The sequence below is a fragment of the Hipposideros armiger genome, unplaced genomic scaffold, assembly GCF_001890085.2.
Source record: "Hipposideros armiger isolate ML-2016 unplaced genomic scaffold, ASM189008v1 scaffold_595, whole genome shotgun sequence".
Classification (NCBI taxonomy): domain Eukaryota; kingdom Metazoa; phylum Chordata; class Mammalia; order Chiroptera; family Hipposideridae; genus Hipposideros; species Hipposideros armiger.
In genome coordinates this window covers 1,146,230-1,164,936 of record NW_017731945.1, presented here as the reverse complement: position 1 = coordinate 1,164,936, position 18,707 = coordinate 1,146,230, and the positions used below count along the sequence as shown (strand labels likewise).

General features: G+C 37.6%; 1 protein-coding gene across 1 annotated transcript in view; it reads right to left on the bottom strand.

Moving 5' to 3' along the window:
• Positions 1-18,707, bottom strand: part of DST (dystonin) — a gene marked incomplete at its 3' end in the record, with an annotated part of 435,221 nt that overhangs the window by 23,590 nt on the left and 392,924 nt on the right. The window contains exons 55-62 of the mRNA XM_019624589.1: positions 17,064-17,225; positions 15,419-15,589; positions 12,897-13,063; positions 11,396-11,555; positions 10,865-11,191; positions 10,239-10,323; positions 8,667-8,908; positions 7,550-7,756 (exon numbers count right to left, since the gene is read on the bottom strand). Of these exons, the coding sequence (XP_019480134.1) occupies positions 7,550-7,756; positions 8,667-8,908; positions 10,239-10,323; positions 10,865-11,191; positions 11,396-11,555; positions 12,897-13,063; positions 15,419-15,589; positions 17,064-17,225 (1,521 nt within the window). The remainder of the gene's footprint in view (positions 1-7,549; positions 7,757-8,666; positions 8,909-10,238; positions 10,324-10,864; positions 11,192-11,395; positions 11,556-12,896; positions 13,064-15,418; positions 15,590-17,063; positions 17,226-18,707) is intronic.

Sequence of the window (18,707 nt, the reverse complement as noted above, 5' to 3'; positions counted from 1 at the left end):
GGAAGTTTTAGAACTTAAAAATATAACAACAAATAAAAAGCTCAAAAGATGACATCAATGAAGGGGACAGAGGAAAGAATCAGTGAAGTAGAAGACAGAACAATAGAAATGATCCAATTTGAATAACAGAAAATAGATTGGAAAAAAAAAATCAACTGAGACTCAGTGACTTGTGGAATTACAATAAGAGATCTAACATTCATGTCATTAGAAACCAAGAAGGAGAGGAGAAAGAGGTTGTGGCTGAAAAGTCCTCAAACATTCTTAAAATTATAAAACTATAGACACAGCAGATTTGTGGTTGCCAGGAGTTAAGGAGGGGGTAGAGATGGGAGGGGACCTGTATGGCTACAAAAGGGAGATCATTTTAATAACGAAAACGTTCTGTATCTTGACAGCATCAATGTCAATATCCTGCTTGTGATATTGATCTCTAATTTTATAAGATATCATCACTGGGGAAACTGGGGAAAAGGTCCAATACGATCTCTGTACTATTTCTTACAATTGCATGAGAATCTACAATTATCTTAAAACAAATTAATTAAAAAATAACAACAAAAGCTCTGTGTGAATAACATCTCATCTGTTAAATTCCTGTTTGCATTTTGCCTTTTCAGTATATACTAACAAACTGTCCTTCAGATAAGATGGACTAATTTATATTCCCACAAGCAGAGTTTTGCTGTACACCCTCATCACCAGGGGGTATACTTTATTTTTAAATACTATTTGTAAAGCTTACTGGTGGACTTTCCTTAATTATAAGGAAATCACCTGGCACAAAAATTAACAGCACTGATTAAGAATAGTGTTATGGTTTTACTCTCACAAATAAAAATAACAAATTATAGAAGTGAAAAATATATTAACAATAAATTATTATTTGTTTTAGATATATCATGCAGCCACTTGCTTTCACCTTTACTAAATAATGAGTAAATAAATATGAAAGCTATTTGCAGGTTTAGATAGGAAAAAAAAATGTAGATAATCATTTAAATAATGGGCCCTGGGGTGGCCAGTTAGCTCAGGTGGTTAGAGCGCGGTGTTCGTTGTTGGTTCGATTCCCACATGAGCCAGTGAGCTGCACCCTCCACAACTAGATTGAAAACAGTGACTTGACTTGGAGCTGATGGGTCCTGGAAAAACATACTGTTCTCCAATAAAGTTTTAATACAAATAAATAAATAAATAAATAAATAAATAAAATAATGGGCCCAAACCAGAAATATAAGAGGGATAAAAATAATAATCTTCCATTTACCTTTAAAAACTCTATTACATAAATATATGAAAGGGAAGACATGGCTTAACAGCCCTTTACCTAACAATCTCTAGAAGTGTTACCAGAACACAATCTGAATATAAACCAACAACTACTAAAAAAACAATGCAAAAGTCAGGCTGCTTTAAGGCTACAAAGCTTCTGGGCAGAGGTCACACTATCATCTATGCTGATTAGACTACATTTGTCTCCCCCGGCTCTCCGTTGAGTGTCACATGTTTAACAGGATTACTGACGTGCTAAGTTGTTCCAGACAGACATGCGGAGCATTAATCATCAGAGTGGGTGAGCTCTCACACATGGGCAGAACTTCAAAAATAACTGTGTGTACATTCATATCATCTACATTTAGTTTTCCTTTATTTCCCATAACATTACACATCATATTTCAGTGAAGCTACCTTTTTCAAAAAACATCAAACAGGCTCACGGTTTGCACACAGTGATATTAACAAATGTTTTGTTCACTGACTCATCACTTTTTCTGCTATTGGGGCAAATCAGAACAATGTGGACTCCAGAAGGAAACCTGAGGAATCATTTGAAAAATTCTATCTTAATCTGGTTCAAAAAGCTATCTTAATGATGTTACTTAGTTTCAGATGAAACTGCTCATTAACAATTATTGATCAATGTGATAAAGAAAAAAAAAATTCATCAACTAACTCAGCAGCTTCAGATGTGGAAAAAGAAATCTTTATTAAAAAAAAGTGGAAGAGTCTTCTATGTATGGATTATTAGCTTTCAAGCCATATACAAAGAAACTTCGAAGTATAACTTCACCACATGATTGCCTTAAGGAACACAAAACGGAGAAAAACAGTCCAGGTCTTTCTACCTGAGTGCAAATGCTGCCAGATACCTGAACAAAATCCAACAGTAATGATATTTTTCTTCTGCTGGTGCCTGAAAAAAATAAAGTGACACACTACTTCACACTACCCCTCTTGTTTTGAGTTCAGGCTATTTTTTAGCATTTATAAGACAATTCCAATGAAACCCAGACTGTTAGTGTTAATATTGGTTTAATACTATGTCTCTGTCTCATTGAAAAAAAAAAGTATCCAAGGAAAAACAGTATGATGATACCATCTAAGTTGCCAAAATGGAAAACCTGAAACTCAAACACTGTTTCTTTAACCAAGGCTAATATTTGCTCTGCTGAAAGAAAACAGGACTTCAAGCAGAAATGTCCCTCTGAGTTCTGGAAAAAAAATTTTTTTACTAAATTGGCAAATATTTATTGCCAATATTTATTTATTGCCAAATATTTAGCAACAAATGGAATGGACACAGGGTCTACATTAAGCAATTTACAGCAAAGCAAGGCATTTTATTTGGGTCTATGACTCTTTCAAATTACTTAATGTGTGGACCTCTAATGGACCATAAGAACTGCTTATGTTACATGTGAGCAACATGGAGAGCAAGATTACTAGACAAATTTTAATAAATGTGTTTACTGCTCATACAAGTAGCAAAAACTGACTTCAAATAAGTTGTAGATAATCTTAGCATCCATAACTGCATTCTGGGAAATATTTTAACAGTATCCTCAGTGGAGTCTAACCATCAACCTTAGCTACTGAACTCCTGTTATAGTTGAACGAGCATTTCAGGAATTTCCTACAAGCGAGAGAAACGCATTTTCATTGGCTATCCCCAAATACTCCTGAAAAACACTGAAACAATAAGGGTCAGCATTCTTCTAATGGACACAGTAAGTGCTTCACATGCAACATCTCCTTTAATCCCAGCAACTGTATAACGTGAGTATTACCATTAAGTCTATTTACAACCGAGAAAACTGAGGCAGAGAGAAGTTAACTAATTTACCAGAGATGCCAGCTAGTAAACGCTGGATCTGAGATGTGAACCAAGGTGGTCTGATCTGAACCCCAGAGACTGGCAGTCTTAACTGCCATGTTTTAATCCTTGAGTTTGTATACAGTTTGGGCTTCATGAACTCAAAATATTCACGTGATTTCACCAAAAATGGCTCACATACCACAACAGTTAATAAGTGGTAGGTTTTAACTTACTATTGAAACATTTCTCTGATCTCCAACAAATTGCTTTCGTGCTTAACTAGAAAGTTTCCCTTGAGTGGAAATAGAGGATTGAGAAAGAAAGAGTGATAAGGAACCTTAACCTCGAGGACATCCTTTTACTCCCTTCCCCTGGTTAGGGTCTTATCACTTTCTTTTGATTAGCACTTCCTTCCATTTTGCTTTGCAGTATTCATAACACAGGCCTATTTTCTCACCCCCAACACCTGGAGGATCTAAACAAGTCTCACTTCCGTGGGGGAGGTTTCCTTCTAGGTCTTTAAAAAAAAATAATAAACAGGTGTTATTTTTCTCCACGGCTGATTCCTAATGATCCAATGAACTGTTTATTTGAACTGCACCCAAACCACCAACTCATGTGCCTTTATGTTGGGGTTGTGATGGCCCGGCTAAACCAAACTAGGCAATCAGAATTGCCCAAGAGGGCCTGGGATTTTCAGACCCGGGGAGATGGACACATCTGAGTGACTTCTGACAATTGCACCTTTGTAAGAGGTACAGGACAATGAACTGCTCTGAGGTGTATTACCGTGGTCAGAATGCAGGCTACATGTCTCTACATTTTTTAAGCATAAGCGCCTTTCCCCATTTCTACATGGTTTGTTTGGTTCAATGTGCAATTAGGGAAAGAAAGCAACAAAGATATGTTACTTTGTGTAGCCTTAGCATGCAAAACTATGTACAGTTCTTAACTCAGATAATAGCATTCATTGTGAGAAGAAGGCAGCTGTTTCGTTCTGTTTTTTTTTTATAAAGCTCACCATCACTATTTACTAAACTGCATTGTTCCACTCTGATTTTTTTCTAAAAGTAGTGAATAAGCACAACTCTTTTTAAAAAGAATATCCTCTTCAGATTATCAAAGGCTGCAAATCTGTAGAGTCAGATTGGGGGCTTGCTGACCGGTAGCACCAAACGCATACAAGTCCTCACTCATTTGCCCATAACTGAGACTGTTCAGTTGTTTACCAAATAATAACAAACATCACTAAAACTTTCATAGTGTTCTTAGCCCTGTGATTTCAAAGTTTAATGGCACATCTATCCAAAACTGTTACTGTGATAGAGGTTAGATTAACAGGAAAAGTCTAACCATGTCAAATCAGAATTTTTCTAAAAACTAAACTTATACAGGCCAGTTATACAAAGTATGTGCTAATTAGACGATATCTGTATGCTCGCTTTCCTTCTCTCTTCAAACTTTAATTCTTTTCCATGTTTTCCTGGACATTGTTCATGTCGATGTTTGGAAACCAAGACACTCTGGAATAGGGGCCTGACAGTTCACCAAGTCCCTATGCATTTGATGAATTCCAAAAAGCAGGTTATAACATTATAAACAACCTTCTGTGGGCAAAAGATGAAACATCTGAAAATAAATATGCTTGGAAAACAGAACATTCAGTTATTTAAAATCTAGTTTAATTTAGCCAGGTTATTCAGAGACAAAGCACTGAATCTATAAGTGTAAAAATTACCAACTCATGTTCAAGGCACACATCCTCACCCTGTCACTTTGTGGGTGTGGTTATGCTGGGGGTAGAAATCTGGGAAGTAGTGTTAATAAAACAAAGGGGGTATGTCTAAGAAGATGGACTGTGGTCAGATTATGTCTGTGTTTCAAATAGCCAAGAGACAGAATGGTAGACAACTTGTTTATACAACAAAAAGCAGATAGTACAAAATATGTGGCTAATGCGAACTTGAAAGGTGTTTTTTTTTTGCACCATTCCTTTTATACTTCATGATGTATTATAATTGGGTAAACAGAAAACAAATAGTTTAGTGTCAAAGTGTACCCTGGACCTAATTCCAAACCTCTGCAAGTGGGCAAGGTTATAAAATAATTTCAGATATATGATCTCCTCTATAAACCTGAAAATTATGAGTTTAGAAACTATTCCTCTGAGTACAAAACTAAATCTCTGCCACATTAGAAATACAGGTACCAATTTGTTTTTAAACTTGCCAAGAGAGTGATATTTCATGATCCTTCCAGTGTTGCATTCTCATGTCTCAGTGTCCATATAAATTGAAAATATCCTCATATTCTTCCATTCTGCTACAGTAATGGCACCTGCCTTCAGATTAATGAAGGAGGTTAGAAAAAAATGAATCGCCCCTCAGGACTTTTCCTCTCTATGTAATTTATAAACGGTACTCTAGTGAGGTAGGATGACATCCAGGTTAAATTCTGGTTGTAACTCCACCACATACTGGCTGTGGGACCACAGGCAAGTCACTTAGCACACGGCACGTGTTCCTCCCAGCTCTACCCTGTGTGTCTGTTTAGCCTTGCTGGAGGCATTTCATCTTTTCTCTCCCTCCCTCTCTCCCTCTCTCCCTTTCCCTCCCTCTGTACCTCTCTCCCTCTCTCCCTCTCTCCCTCTCTCTCTCTCCTTTTTTTTCCTTTTCTTTCATTTTTATGACTTAAGTGCATTTTATTGGTTTTCTTTATTACTGGAGGCATTTCATTAGAAAGACTTACAGGCATTTCAAAGGAGTGCACATATAAATACAGAATAAATACATATGAACAATGAGAAGATGTGAATGGAATTAACATTAGCTGTATGGCCTACTGGTAATAAGATACTTTTATTATATACTTTCTCTCTCACTCTCTCCTTCAAAAAGAAGGCTGGAAAGATAGAGACCATATTGTTTGTACATTCTTTCTTCCATGAGTTTTTCTATATTCTTTCAGAAAATCTTTAAATGTTCTATTAGGAATGATTTTATTAGGAAAATGTTATTTTCCTAAAGGATATATGTTTTGGGTCCTAGAAGACATATGCTGACTTGGTTACTTTTTTTTTTTTTAACTTTAGAAAACATTCATAAAGCCTTGAATAGACTTGGGCTACAGCTAATGACCTTGACACATATCAGCGCTTACTAACCAATATGAGCTCAACCTATCACCTTGCCCTTCTTATTAGTTCACTGAACTAACCAACCACAGTTAACTTCTCAAGGAAACCTTACTCCCAAGAGTACAGAATATTTGTCTTGCTATTTAGAGAAGCCTTCAGTGCCAATTCTGAATTGCTGAAATAAATCTCAGGGGGAAAAAATTCAGTCTATTTCAAACACTTGAGTAAACTTTGCAAATAAACTCACTTATTTTCTTATAATAATGAGGCATAGAAATTCCTCCAAACTTTGAAAACAGTCATGAAAATACATTCCTCAGGCAAGAATGCCCTCCCTCGCAAAAATTTCTCAGGCAGGCCTTCCGCTATCCTTGTTTTTCATCAGCTTTTGTGATTGGAAAGCACAGCACTGAAATGAGGAGTGAAGCATTATGCTTTCAGAACTGTATAAATTACACTTTTACGGCAACCATAGAAAATTAATTTTGGACGCTACCACGCAATCTGCTTGATTTGTGTTGCTTGCTTTTGGCTTGTATTAGTAAAAGCTTAGTCACATAGCTTCTCCAGCTCTGCTCTATCTGAAGTACAATGCACCACCACTCTACCCCCATCACTGAAAGCCTGCAATAAGAGTCTGATGACTTCATATAAATATTCAGAGATCTCAGTCAAAGTTAATCAAAACATGTATCATAAACGTCTATGTCCAGCAGCCCGCTGGTTGCCCATAGTTTTCTACGGGAGCTGTGGGTAAGCGTTGGTGCCTTTAAAACTCTCTGGACCTATAACTCTGTATGAGTCACAGGTAGGTCAGAAATGATCACTTTTCCCTTTTTAGTCATTTTCAGAGACATCTGTACCAACACAACTGTTGCTTTTTAGAAAAAACACAGCCTCTCTGTGCCATAGCTGCATATAAATAATCAGTTAATACTTGACTTAACATGATAACTCAAAATATTTACTCACAGACAGATCAGATTTGGCCAAGGCATAAAATCAACATCAGCAACATGCATGTATGTAGGCAAGAAGCATGCGGCTTGGAAAGCAGGGCTGATCTTTCCAGGGGCTGATTTGGTAAGGATCGGTCTGGGACACAATGGGGCAGATGGCTGTTAACAGCGTGCAGCCTAGCCTGGCCCTGGCACTCAGATGTCAAAGTAATCCCCATTCTTTTCAAACCCTTCCTTTCAATTTCGAAGCATAACAAATGAATGGAAACACAATGAACAGAAGTCTTTGTTCAGGTAGAGGGTCTGGGAACAACTGGAGAAAATGTACTGCCTAGACAACAAACCACGTGCCCCTACCTGCTGTGACCTCAGAATGGCAGCATCAATCTCCTCCACCTTCTGAGTGATGGTGTCATTCACTAATCGGTAGCGCTCATTGTCCTCGGCCACCATTTTTTCAAGTCCTTCCCTCGCCCTCCATGGTACCAGTTCCAGTAAAGCACTGCTCACTTCGTTAAGGCAATCCAATAAGGCTTTGTTGTTTTTAGCTTCCTTTTTCAGCTCCTGAAAGCAGAATTAAGAAAACATACAAATCTGTGGGTAATGCTTACGTGTTTGAACAGGCGTTTCCTTTAACCGTATTTGGGGCTAAAGTCCTTTGCAGGCTAATAATGCGACACACTGGCCCCCTTAGTTTCAGTTCAGTTCTATACACCTTTGTTATTCAAAGGCATTTTGCAAAAAGGAAAGTGTTTCTTGAAAAATTCCTAAGAACTACTCATTTGTCAACATGGCAAGATTTGATCTTTGAAATTTAATATAAATGTTTAAAAATCGGGAAACAAAATGAAGCAAGTTTACATGTATTACTCTTTGCTTTCTGGTAACCTCTACGTAATCAGGTACCAGAAAAGTAAAATAAAGAGTCAAGTCCAAGGCAGAACCAAGTGACCCTCAAAATGAGGACACACTGGCTGTTTAAATCATCCCAGTTGAATCATTATAGGCCCAGCAAGCCTGACCTCACCGACTCCGTTTCTTTCACATACGATTATACTTCAGGGATGATAAAGAGAGGCCGCTATCTCTGAAAAGAGTGATTAGCATGGTAGAATACCACATTTGCAGTATAATTAAAAGAGCCACATCATGTTATGCATGTGTCTTATAAAAATATTGTTATTCTAACCAAATTATCTCTGGAAACAATGATCCTTTTCCTTTATTTTTTTTTTTCTGTTTTCATCATTCTGTCTCTTGTGTAATAAACTGTACTCCCAACCATAAGACTCCGAAAATTAATTCTAATACAGTGTTTTCATCTCTGAGCTCCTAAAAGTTTAAACAGTTGATCTGCTGCCAGTTCCTGTCAGGTCTCCACCCACCCAGGCCTCCTTCAGCATATGAAAAAGAGCATTTCATCCCTGTGTGAATAAGACTCCCTAGAAGATAACAAACTGATACAAGTGCGTACTTTTTGTCTCACGTGGGCCTGGCTCGCGGCTTCTCCCTTCAGAACCTGAGTTTCGTATGAAAGCAGTTCCACCTCCACTGTGTCCAGCCAGGTGCAGAGTTCCTCGTGTGTGGAGTGCAGCCGCTGTGCGAGCTGCAATGCCTGTTCCAGGGTCTTGGCTACATCCGTGCTCAATTTAGTAATGTCTTTGTACCTTGCTTTAATGGCTTCCAATTTATCTTGAATTATTAAAACTTCATCACCTAAAATTTCAAAGGCATGTTATATTTCATAAAAGGGAAAAAAAAAGGGGGGGAGGGTGTGGGGGAAAGGGTTTCTTCAGACATTATTGTACACTGATGAGATTTTTCAGTGGGTAAAAAAAAAAAAAGGAGATATTTTTCTAAAGAAGTTCTGACTCAAGAGAAGCCCTTTTCTAGGTTTTAATCTTTCCCAGGATTTCTGGCAAATCTAAACTGATCTGAAAATGCAAATATGAAAACTGGAAAGGAGTATAGGGTCTTCAGTTATGCGGAAAGCATCATCTTTGTATCTATCTGTATGGTGTTTTCAGCTCTCCAGCAGAGGGGTTAAAAACTGTCTGGGATCAAATACTGACCTTGTAGTCTAAAAATACTGATTTTGTGTGTTGTTACCTTGCACAAGATACTTAACCTCTCTGTGTCCCTGGTTACTTATCATTACATGAGGATAAGAACTGAACCTACTTCATAAGGATATGATCAAAATTCAATGATTTTACATTTACAAAGCATTTAGAACAGTGCCTGGCATATGTGTATATACATGTGTGTGTGTGTGTATTAAAAATAGTACACTCATCTGCACTATTCCTCTACCTCATTTTCAGACACACAGAGAAATTGTGTCCTGGGCTTCAGAGTCCTAATTTAAGGCTCCAGATACTACTGGGTTTTAGGAAAAGTCATGATGTATTTTTTCTATGTTTTTCGTTGCAAAAATGCATCATGACTTTTCCGACAACCGAATATATTGAATTCCTCCAACCCATAATAAACGGCATTTGTCCCCATCACACACACGTGCTGAACTGGATATAGTTCAGTGAAACTTTCCTATGGCCAAAGGAAAGATTAAAACAAGTTACTTTGTACCCGTTTTCTTAGGAAGTTCAAGCATGAAGACCCAAAGCCTTGGAATAGCCACAGTATGTGTCACCGAATGCAGTCTATCTTAAAATTTAAAAAAAAAAAAAAAAAAAAAAGGTCTACAACCTATGTGCTCATCTGCATCAACTGCCTTCCACACGTGGAAAACTAACATAACTCCACCGTGAGCCTCCCTGACCATATCCTGTGCCCACAGCACTTTGTGTTATGAGTAATACCCCCGACTTCCATTAAGAACTCAAGTGAGATCATGAGAAAAAAAGTGAGATCATATCCCCACCCTTACCCCCATCCCCTTGATCAATCCTTAAAGCCTTCTCCAGAATGAAGTCTTGGAGGGGCCCGCAAATTATGAAGTTTTTATTTTCCCTTATCCCTAAAATATTTTAAAAGCAATGCAAAATGTTCACTCCATGATTATTTAATTTGAAAGATAGCTCACCTGTTGTTTGTTTAAGTAGTTCTAAACCATTTAGCAATGCCTGATCTACACTTTGTTTTCTGAGGAGTATGTCTTCTTGCAGAACCTAAAATGCAGGTACCATTTTTGTGTGTGGGGGGGGAAAATTAAATAAGCGTTAGCATTAGTCAACATCAGAGGACTTTAACTGGGTTTTGTAGAGATATATTTGAGTAAACATCTCACATTTTCAAGTATTCATTATTGTTCCCTGTTTACCCTCTTCTTTCCACCATTGTGGCCCATGTCCCAGGTTCATTTACCATAATCCATAGCACCCTCCTTTTCAGAAAATACATAGGAACCTATGTAAGTGAGCTACTATGTGGAGATACTGGAGTACTGGTTAATTAAGGGTCTTTGTATACAACAATAAAATAGCAAATGAAAAGTGTAAAATCCACCTATTGGATAAATTCAATCTCTTTTTTAAAGCAATTTCATTAAAAGTAATTTGTAGGCAAGGCAAAGTCTATTTTGAGCATAGCGATTTATAAGGAACCTAAATCATAATGAACATAAAAATAATATGGAAATAAAGAAGACTCAGAAAATAATGACAACTGAAATGAAAATAAAATAAAATAAAATAAAATAAATGAAAATACCCGAAGTTCAGACTGTTGCTCCCACAGCCCCTCAGTGCTGTAATCGTGGACTGAGAGCGTGCTCAGTTTGCCATGTACTTCATTCAGCCAATTCATCAGCTCGACTTCATCTTCCCCAAAAATCTTAGCATTACATAAGGCCTGCTGGAGGAGCTCAGACCTGCTGTGACTTTTCTCTTGAATCTCAATGTACCACACTTGAGAGGAGTCTAATTTACTCTGCACCATATCTTTATCCTCCCTGGAGCTCAAAACCTTTAAGGATTGGCCAATGCTAACAGCCTGGTGTAAGAGTTTATTGTGATTGATGATGTCATCTTCTAAGGCCTAAATAAAGTTTAAAAAAAGAGAGAAACAAACAGAATGGGCAAATAAAAATGAAAACATAAACAGAATGAAAGGATGCCATTTGAAGTGGATTTAATGTGCCATTATGCATAACACAACAATAATAGGTAACTCAAATTTATGTCATAAAACCACGAAGGAAATGGAAAACTGAATCTTACGAATGTGTGATGGGTATCTTACTTTGTGCTGTGCAATTTGTTCCTCAAGTTTAGACGCTTGGGTTCCTATGGGCTCACAATTCGCCAGCCTCTTTTCTATGGTTGTAAGCCACTCATTCAGTGGTTCTAAGGTTTCATGAAATTGCTGTGCTACCACCGAGATACCTTCCAACTGACGGTTCCTACAAATGCGCCACGATAAAGGTCATTTAGGGAGAAGAATGTGTGAAATAGTCAACAGAAATCTTCACTTATGCTCCTGCATTCCACTCTAAACCTTTTTTTGTCGATAACATCTAAGTTTAAAATTAAAATCTCTCACATTTAAAGAACAGGTTAATATAGTTCTCCTATTAAATAAAACTAAAATGAAACAACAGACCTACTTCAAGTAGCTGAATCTCATGAAAGTCTTCAGTAACCTAGTTATAATACTTAGAATAATAGTTATAATAATAACAATAGTGATAACAACAGCAGCAGCAGTAATAAGGATAACGATAAAAATAAAGATAATATTTATTGAACACATTTATTAAAAATAAAAAAAAAGAGAGAGGTATCTCCCATGGCAGCCAGTGCACAACGTCCTGGGCATTGCAGAGAAGGAATAATCTACTGGCACATACGAAGGTCAACATGAAACTTTTAGCCTCCTTAGGAGTGCCTCACTTTATGGTCCTAGAACTCCAATTAATTCTACTCCATAATTCAAGATTAGCCAAATCCTTCTTTTTACCATTTTAGCTCGAAAGGAGGTAGGAATTTATAGAAACACTCATTCTGTTCAGTGGTTCATCCACACTTGAGTGGTTCAACTCAACAAGTTGATGTGGCTACACCTCAGTGTAGCTACTACTCAAAACTGGTCAATGTGGTGCCAATAGAGAGAAAGCAAAAAGGTAATGCAGAAACGATCAGCGCCACAGCCCAGTGGGGCTGTGCTCTAGGCTTCCTGGCCTTCATATATGTAATAGCACCCTTCCATTCCACCTGCCTCGTTTCCTAGCTGACTCCTACTCCTCCTTTAAAACATTTTAAAACATAGCTTATCTGTCACTTCCCTGCCCTCAGACTAGATTCTTCCTATTAAATGCTCCCACAGAACCCTGTATTTTTGCTTTGAAACATCACATTTGTCATTACTTTCCAATTCCATAAAACCCTACTAGACAGTACCCTATGGTACAGGTGATAGGTTCAGCTCAGCCGTATAACCCAAAGCCTAGTTCTGTGCCTGATACACAGTAGGTGGGCAATAACTGTGTAATAAATAAGTAAATACATCACCTCCGAGAGAAATGCTTTTCTTAAAACAAAGAGTTGGGATATATCTTGTAGTGACTACAAGACACTAACCACCATTACAAGAATGAGGAAAGACGCACCACAGTCCCTGCTATCTATGTTCACATAGATGACAAACATAAAAAAATAACAAGGAAAGTATTGCCAAAATACAAAATGTTAGTATTAAAACCATTGCTACTCTTTCAAAAAGTTGGAAGTAGTATTTAAGTTACCTCATTTCAGCTTTATTAAGCAAGGCCTCCCATCTACTATCCAAGAGACTCAGCTGTTTCAAAATCTTTACTTTATCTGCAGGTTCTGCTGTGGCAGCAATTTTTTCTCCTTCCCGTTTGATTACCTCCACAGTAGATTTGCGGTCATCCAACAATCTTTGGAGAAGCTTGAGGCAAAACAAAAAATACCCCCCCCAAAAAAGGTCAAAGGAATAATTGTATCAACATAAAAGAAACTACATACTAAGTATTTTTGATATGTGACCAAGATACATATTTTCTATGGATTCTGAAGGAAAAGGATTTGAGAAGTAGGATTTTAAAAATAACTCATTTTGCTTAATGAGTTATTACTATTGTGTCAGACAATGTGGTAGGGAGTTTCAACATAGATAAAACAAACATCGATAAGGCCACTAAATCATTCATTATTCATTTTTAATATAAAATAATAGGGTAGAAGGTGCTGCTTAGGGTAACTCCACTGCACTGAACATGTCAAATCCCCGTTATTGTAATGAAACAAGAGTGTTCCAAACATTCAACAATGATCTGTGCCGTTATTCACAACCTTTTCTGATGTTAAACAATCCAGTACAGACAGGGAAGCTGAGACTCAGACCAAGTTCACAGCCACTAAGGCTAAAACTCGAGGCTCTGGGCTCTTTTTACTGGTGGGACTAGTTCCTAAAACCTCCCTGAGGAGGAAAACTAAACGAGAGTCTTTAAATATAATTTCCACAAGGAATAGAGGGTGGAACACATCAGAAATCTCCAACGCTGGTGAAATAAGACTAATATTTCAGGATTTAGCAACAGGAAAAAAAAGTCAATTTCATTCTAAGCAAACATTTCGAGAAGCCTAGAATGGAATATTTGATACAGGTGGCCAGAACTCGGGATTACCTTGCTCTTTTCTAATCAAAACAAATATTTCATGAGCAAGTGCTATGCACAGGCACTTTGGTAACAGAAATAAGAAAGGCACAGGTAGATAAAACACTAACTACTTCACTGTCTCCTTCATCTGACACTGACTCATAGTTAAGGATTAAAGAAATGGACAGCTACCCAGAAGTAACAAGCTAGAAGAGCATCGGCTCACTTTCATTTTGAGATTCAGACCACCAAAGCAGGAGGTAGAGGAACATGTTTAAAAAGGAAAAGAAACACAAACTCTCTTGACACAGGTTGGAGTCAGTAAAAAAAGTCTAAGTCCAACAGGTGATTTAGGTACTAAAGAAAACTAATTTAGTGGATTACTTTTGATAAACTTTAACAGCAAAGCCCCTGGCAATTAAGAAAGCAAAATCAGCAAATAGGTTTCCTTGGAAAAGTATAGTCATTAACTCTGGGAGAATTACAAAGATTTAAATTAAATGGTGAATGGCAGCAGTTACATTATTATACATAACACCTTATTATATATAATACATAATATTTTAGATATTATATTCTACATATTATATATCATTTTATTACATATATTATATATTATTCAAAAATCACACAAATGCAATGTGTTTTCTGTGATGTGTTTCTAATTCTTAACTCTAAATCTATTTCTAGTAGGTTAATTTACCAATATACTAAAGTCTTCAAATAAATTTTTAGAGATATTACTGAATATCAAAGTAAGTTGAGCCTCTTAGTCTGTTCCCTTCTTTTTAAAGTTTCGCACAGGAGACACCTACTTGATGCGCTGTGTTGTACGCCCCTCCCACATGTCCTTTCAAGTCATGGCTGACAAATCAGTACTGAAAACATCAGTAATGCTTCCTAACTGACCACGCCCTCAGGAGCACAATAAACTGTGTGTGGTCCCAAGTAGTTATCAACCCTCTAGCAAGTGTGTCTTTCCAACTTGGTCCTGTTTAGCAGCGCCAAAAGACACAACAGCACAGTCCTTAGCATACACGAATCAAAAAAAATATTTGCTTCTTTAGTATAGCTTGAACCGTAAGAAACTGCCCGTATTGAATCTACAAAAAAGGCAAGTTCGTATGGATCAACCTCACATGTAAGGTAACAATATTTCTGTCCAAAGTCACTTTTGCAGTGACTGAGGTCTTCCCACAGTATTTAAAATTGCACACACACACACACACACACACACACCCTCAACTCTAGCACATCCTGTCCCCCATCCTTGCTATAACTTCCTAATTTTTACCTCCCATCCCTGCTTTCATCATTATTTGCTAACTTATCACAGTTTACTTATTTACTTTGTTTATTATTTCTCCCTCTCTGTTCCTCTAGTCCCACTAAACCTTAAACTCAGTGAGGGACTTTTATGTTTTCTATTCAGTGATGTTTCTCCAGCACCTGGAACAATGCCTGCTTTGTGGCAGATGTTCCACAATTATCTGTTGAATGACCAACAAAATAATGTCTAGCACATCGATATCCAGTTACTAGGATATCCTATTTATATAAATCAATAGAGTCACAAGGTAAATGTTTACTCTCATTTTAGTCAGGGGAATATGAAACGCAATACAAAAGCGTCACTAAGTTACCTTTTGCTCTTGTATCTGGGCCTTCACCACTTTGAACTCAGCTGATGGTGGTTTCTGATTGGCCACAAGCTCCTCGGTGTCCTGCATCCAGCTGAGCAGGGACTCCAGAGCATCCTGGAACCTCCCACAATGCAGCAGGGCCTCCTGGAGCTGGGCTGCTCGCTGGGCCACCTGCAAGGTTCCAGTGGTTTCAACTTATTGACTTGCTTAATAAAATAACAAAATTTACCCACCGGCCACCGCTTTTCATGTTTAACCTTCCCATTTAGTCACAAATCTTTTCCTTTTCATTTAAGATTTACCCAAAGCATTAATAGTGAGCAGAAAAGGGGTAAAAAGGAGTTTTACGTCAGCAAATGAGCTAAGAAGATAAGGTTACCGTCTTAAACAGCCAACGTAAAAGACAAAATCTTTGAGATTTGGGAAACATCCAAGGCCTTTATGATCAGCAATGAACGATTCAAGTATTTTAGAAACAACGCATTAGTCATTTTTATCATTATCCCTGAAATTAATTTTTATTTCCTACTGATGAATATCAGGGATAAAGATTAAAAAAAAACTAAGATTAAAATAATTAATATAACAGAGAGAATCAGAATTATGTTTTCCTAGGCAAAATGATTATAAAGTATCCAATTAAATTCTGCTAGCTCCGAGTCCTTTTTTCACAGACCAGGGGCTTTATCTTCTATTAAATGGAGTCTCTGTGTCCTACAAAGATATATTCTATTGTCCTTCTCATAGATCTTTTCCTTTTGGACTAAAAAAGTAGTTGGCAAGATATTTTAAGCACTAGGGAATATATTTTCACCTGACACTGCAGTCCAATAACATTTGAAGAACAGCACAATATAAATCAGACTTTAAAAAATGATAAATGTAGGTTTGAGACCTGGCAGTGCTTCAGATTTCAAGGCAGCAACTATTTATACAAGAACAATCACCACCACCACCAGACAAGCACTGTCATCCAGTAACGATTTTCTGATAATTTGTGTCATGTGAAGATCTGCCATTGTGTGTCAGTGTTATCTCCTTAATAGCAGAGCACTACTTTCCAGTGTTTTCCCTCACAGATCTTTTTTAAAAGGTGGGATCTATATCTGATGAGTAAAATAATATTTGGAATCTGTCGTCTCTAACGAGGGTGGCGAACCCTTAGTCCAGGGCTGACTTTCACTTGCACTGTGAAATTAGTTGCTGCCATTTGAAAATTAGAATATTTCACATAAAAAATGAGATTTCCAGGTTCTTTTGAACGTAAGCATTCTGTTTGGCAACAGTGAGCCTAGACCCTCAAAAGGCAATGACGTGCTGGAGCTAAGCAGCTCCTTTACCTTTAGAGGGGTGTGGGGTGTGCTCTCTCAACACAGGACGAGGTCATGGGCCACCGGCCATCACACCTACGCTACTGTGTTTCCGTCAAAGCTGAGATAATGACAGGGAGAGGCCCCATTTCACCAGCTTGTCTCTCCCTACTGAGCTCTGTGGGCTTCTGAGTTGGGGCCATCCAGTTTACAGCAATATTGAAAAGCAGGCCTATTTAGGGAAGTCTGGCTACTATCAATATGCTTAGTGGTCTCAACAAATGCTGGTGCATAATAAACAGCAGAAATGACAATGAAGGGCAGGAGAAAATTACCTTCTTATTGAGGGTCTTCCACCTTGCATTGACATCGTCCAGGTCATGCTCCAAACCCTCGGTGTTGGTACTTTTGGCAGCACTCTGAATCAGGCCTTGACCTAACCAGTTCACGTCCTGCTGCTTCACCTGCAAGGGTTCAATCTCCTCTTTCTGAAACACCTGCAGTTGGAAGAGCAATAATCATATGAATTATGTTAACTAGTAACCACCAAATATAAACATTTGTTCAATTATCAAGTACCAATTATTAAAGATAATTTTTGTTGACTATACATATGTCATAGTTGCCTTATTAGTAATAGTAAGAAATGAAACTAAATATAAATTTGTAACGTTTATTATTAAAACCATTCAGGAACATTAAAGAACGACCTTCTAAGTACATTTCATCAGATTACCTATAAAACCACGAAAATAGTACATGTGTCCTCTCTTTATTGCGTCATTATCATAGCACTAGAACTTTCCTACCATCCCAGTTTAACACTAGTAAAAAAAAAAAAAATGGTATGAAAAATGCTAAGGAGCAAAATGGTAAGATGGGCCCAAAATGAGCCCAGCTACCGTGCAAGGACTTTTACAGACTTCTAAGGATGGCTGCTGTTAGCTAGCCATGAAGTTTGAGACTCAAACTGGAAATAGGAATCACTGACCAGAGGATGAGGTGAGCCAAGAGGCCCAGCTCTGGCTTTCCAGAGGGGCCAAAATGCAGGGATTGGAGAAGAACAACGATATAGGCAGGCCCTGCAATCGTATGGATCTCTACACATCTAGCCCCCTCAATGTCTATCGAGAAGCCGATGGGCTTGCAAGAGGCATGGAGACCTCACCCCCAGATGATTACATGTATCACCAGCACAGCAACCCTGTGCTCTCTAGTCACTGCCTGCAGTGTCACAGCTTTCCAGCACAGTCCCCTTTTGACGTGCTGGTAGCTGTCAAAAGAGCTAATGTGTTAGAGTAAAAGGCAAGTTCCATGAAAGCAGAAATTCCCGTTTTCCTTATAGTAGTTAGTTTATGCCCTGAACCTATCACAGTACCTAACATGTGTTATGTACCCATTAACTATTTGCCAAATGAATATCAGTATAGAAAAAATTTTATATATATCATGGAGTGGGTGACATCTACCCCTCAACAGATAATACTGGGGGTAGGATCAACTCTTTCACAGATAGTACAAATGTTTTCTAAACAAGGCTTGAATGGTGCCATGGAGAAAATAAATTAATTTAACTAAGAAAGGAAAGTTTCAGCTAGATATTAAGATAAGACAAGGTTTGAGGCTCCAAGTCATTACACTATAGGGCACTATATAAATATATTAATAGTCCAACTGAATGAACAGTTAAAACAGAATATATGAAAACATAGTAAAGGCAAATATCAAAAGAGTACTTTAAAAAATTACAGACACAATATGGAAAATAATTTTGAATGATGTAGAGACAAACTCTCAGACTCTGGCCCAAGGCCTAGCATGCAGTATGCTCCTGGGTCATTGCATGAATGAGTAATAAATTAAGGAATAGCAAACAGATAACTGATCATTTCCTCTAAAAGTCCCCTCCTAGATAAAAGTCCAAATTTCTTCTACAGAAAATCGATATAGACCATTTCCACACTGGCTAATTGTTTCTG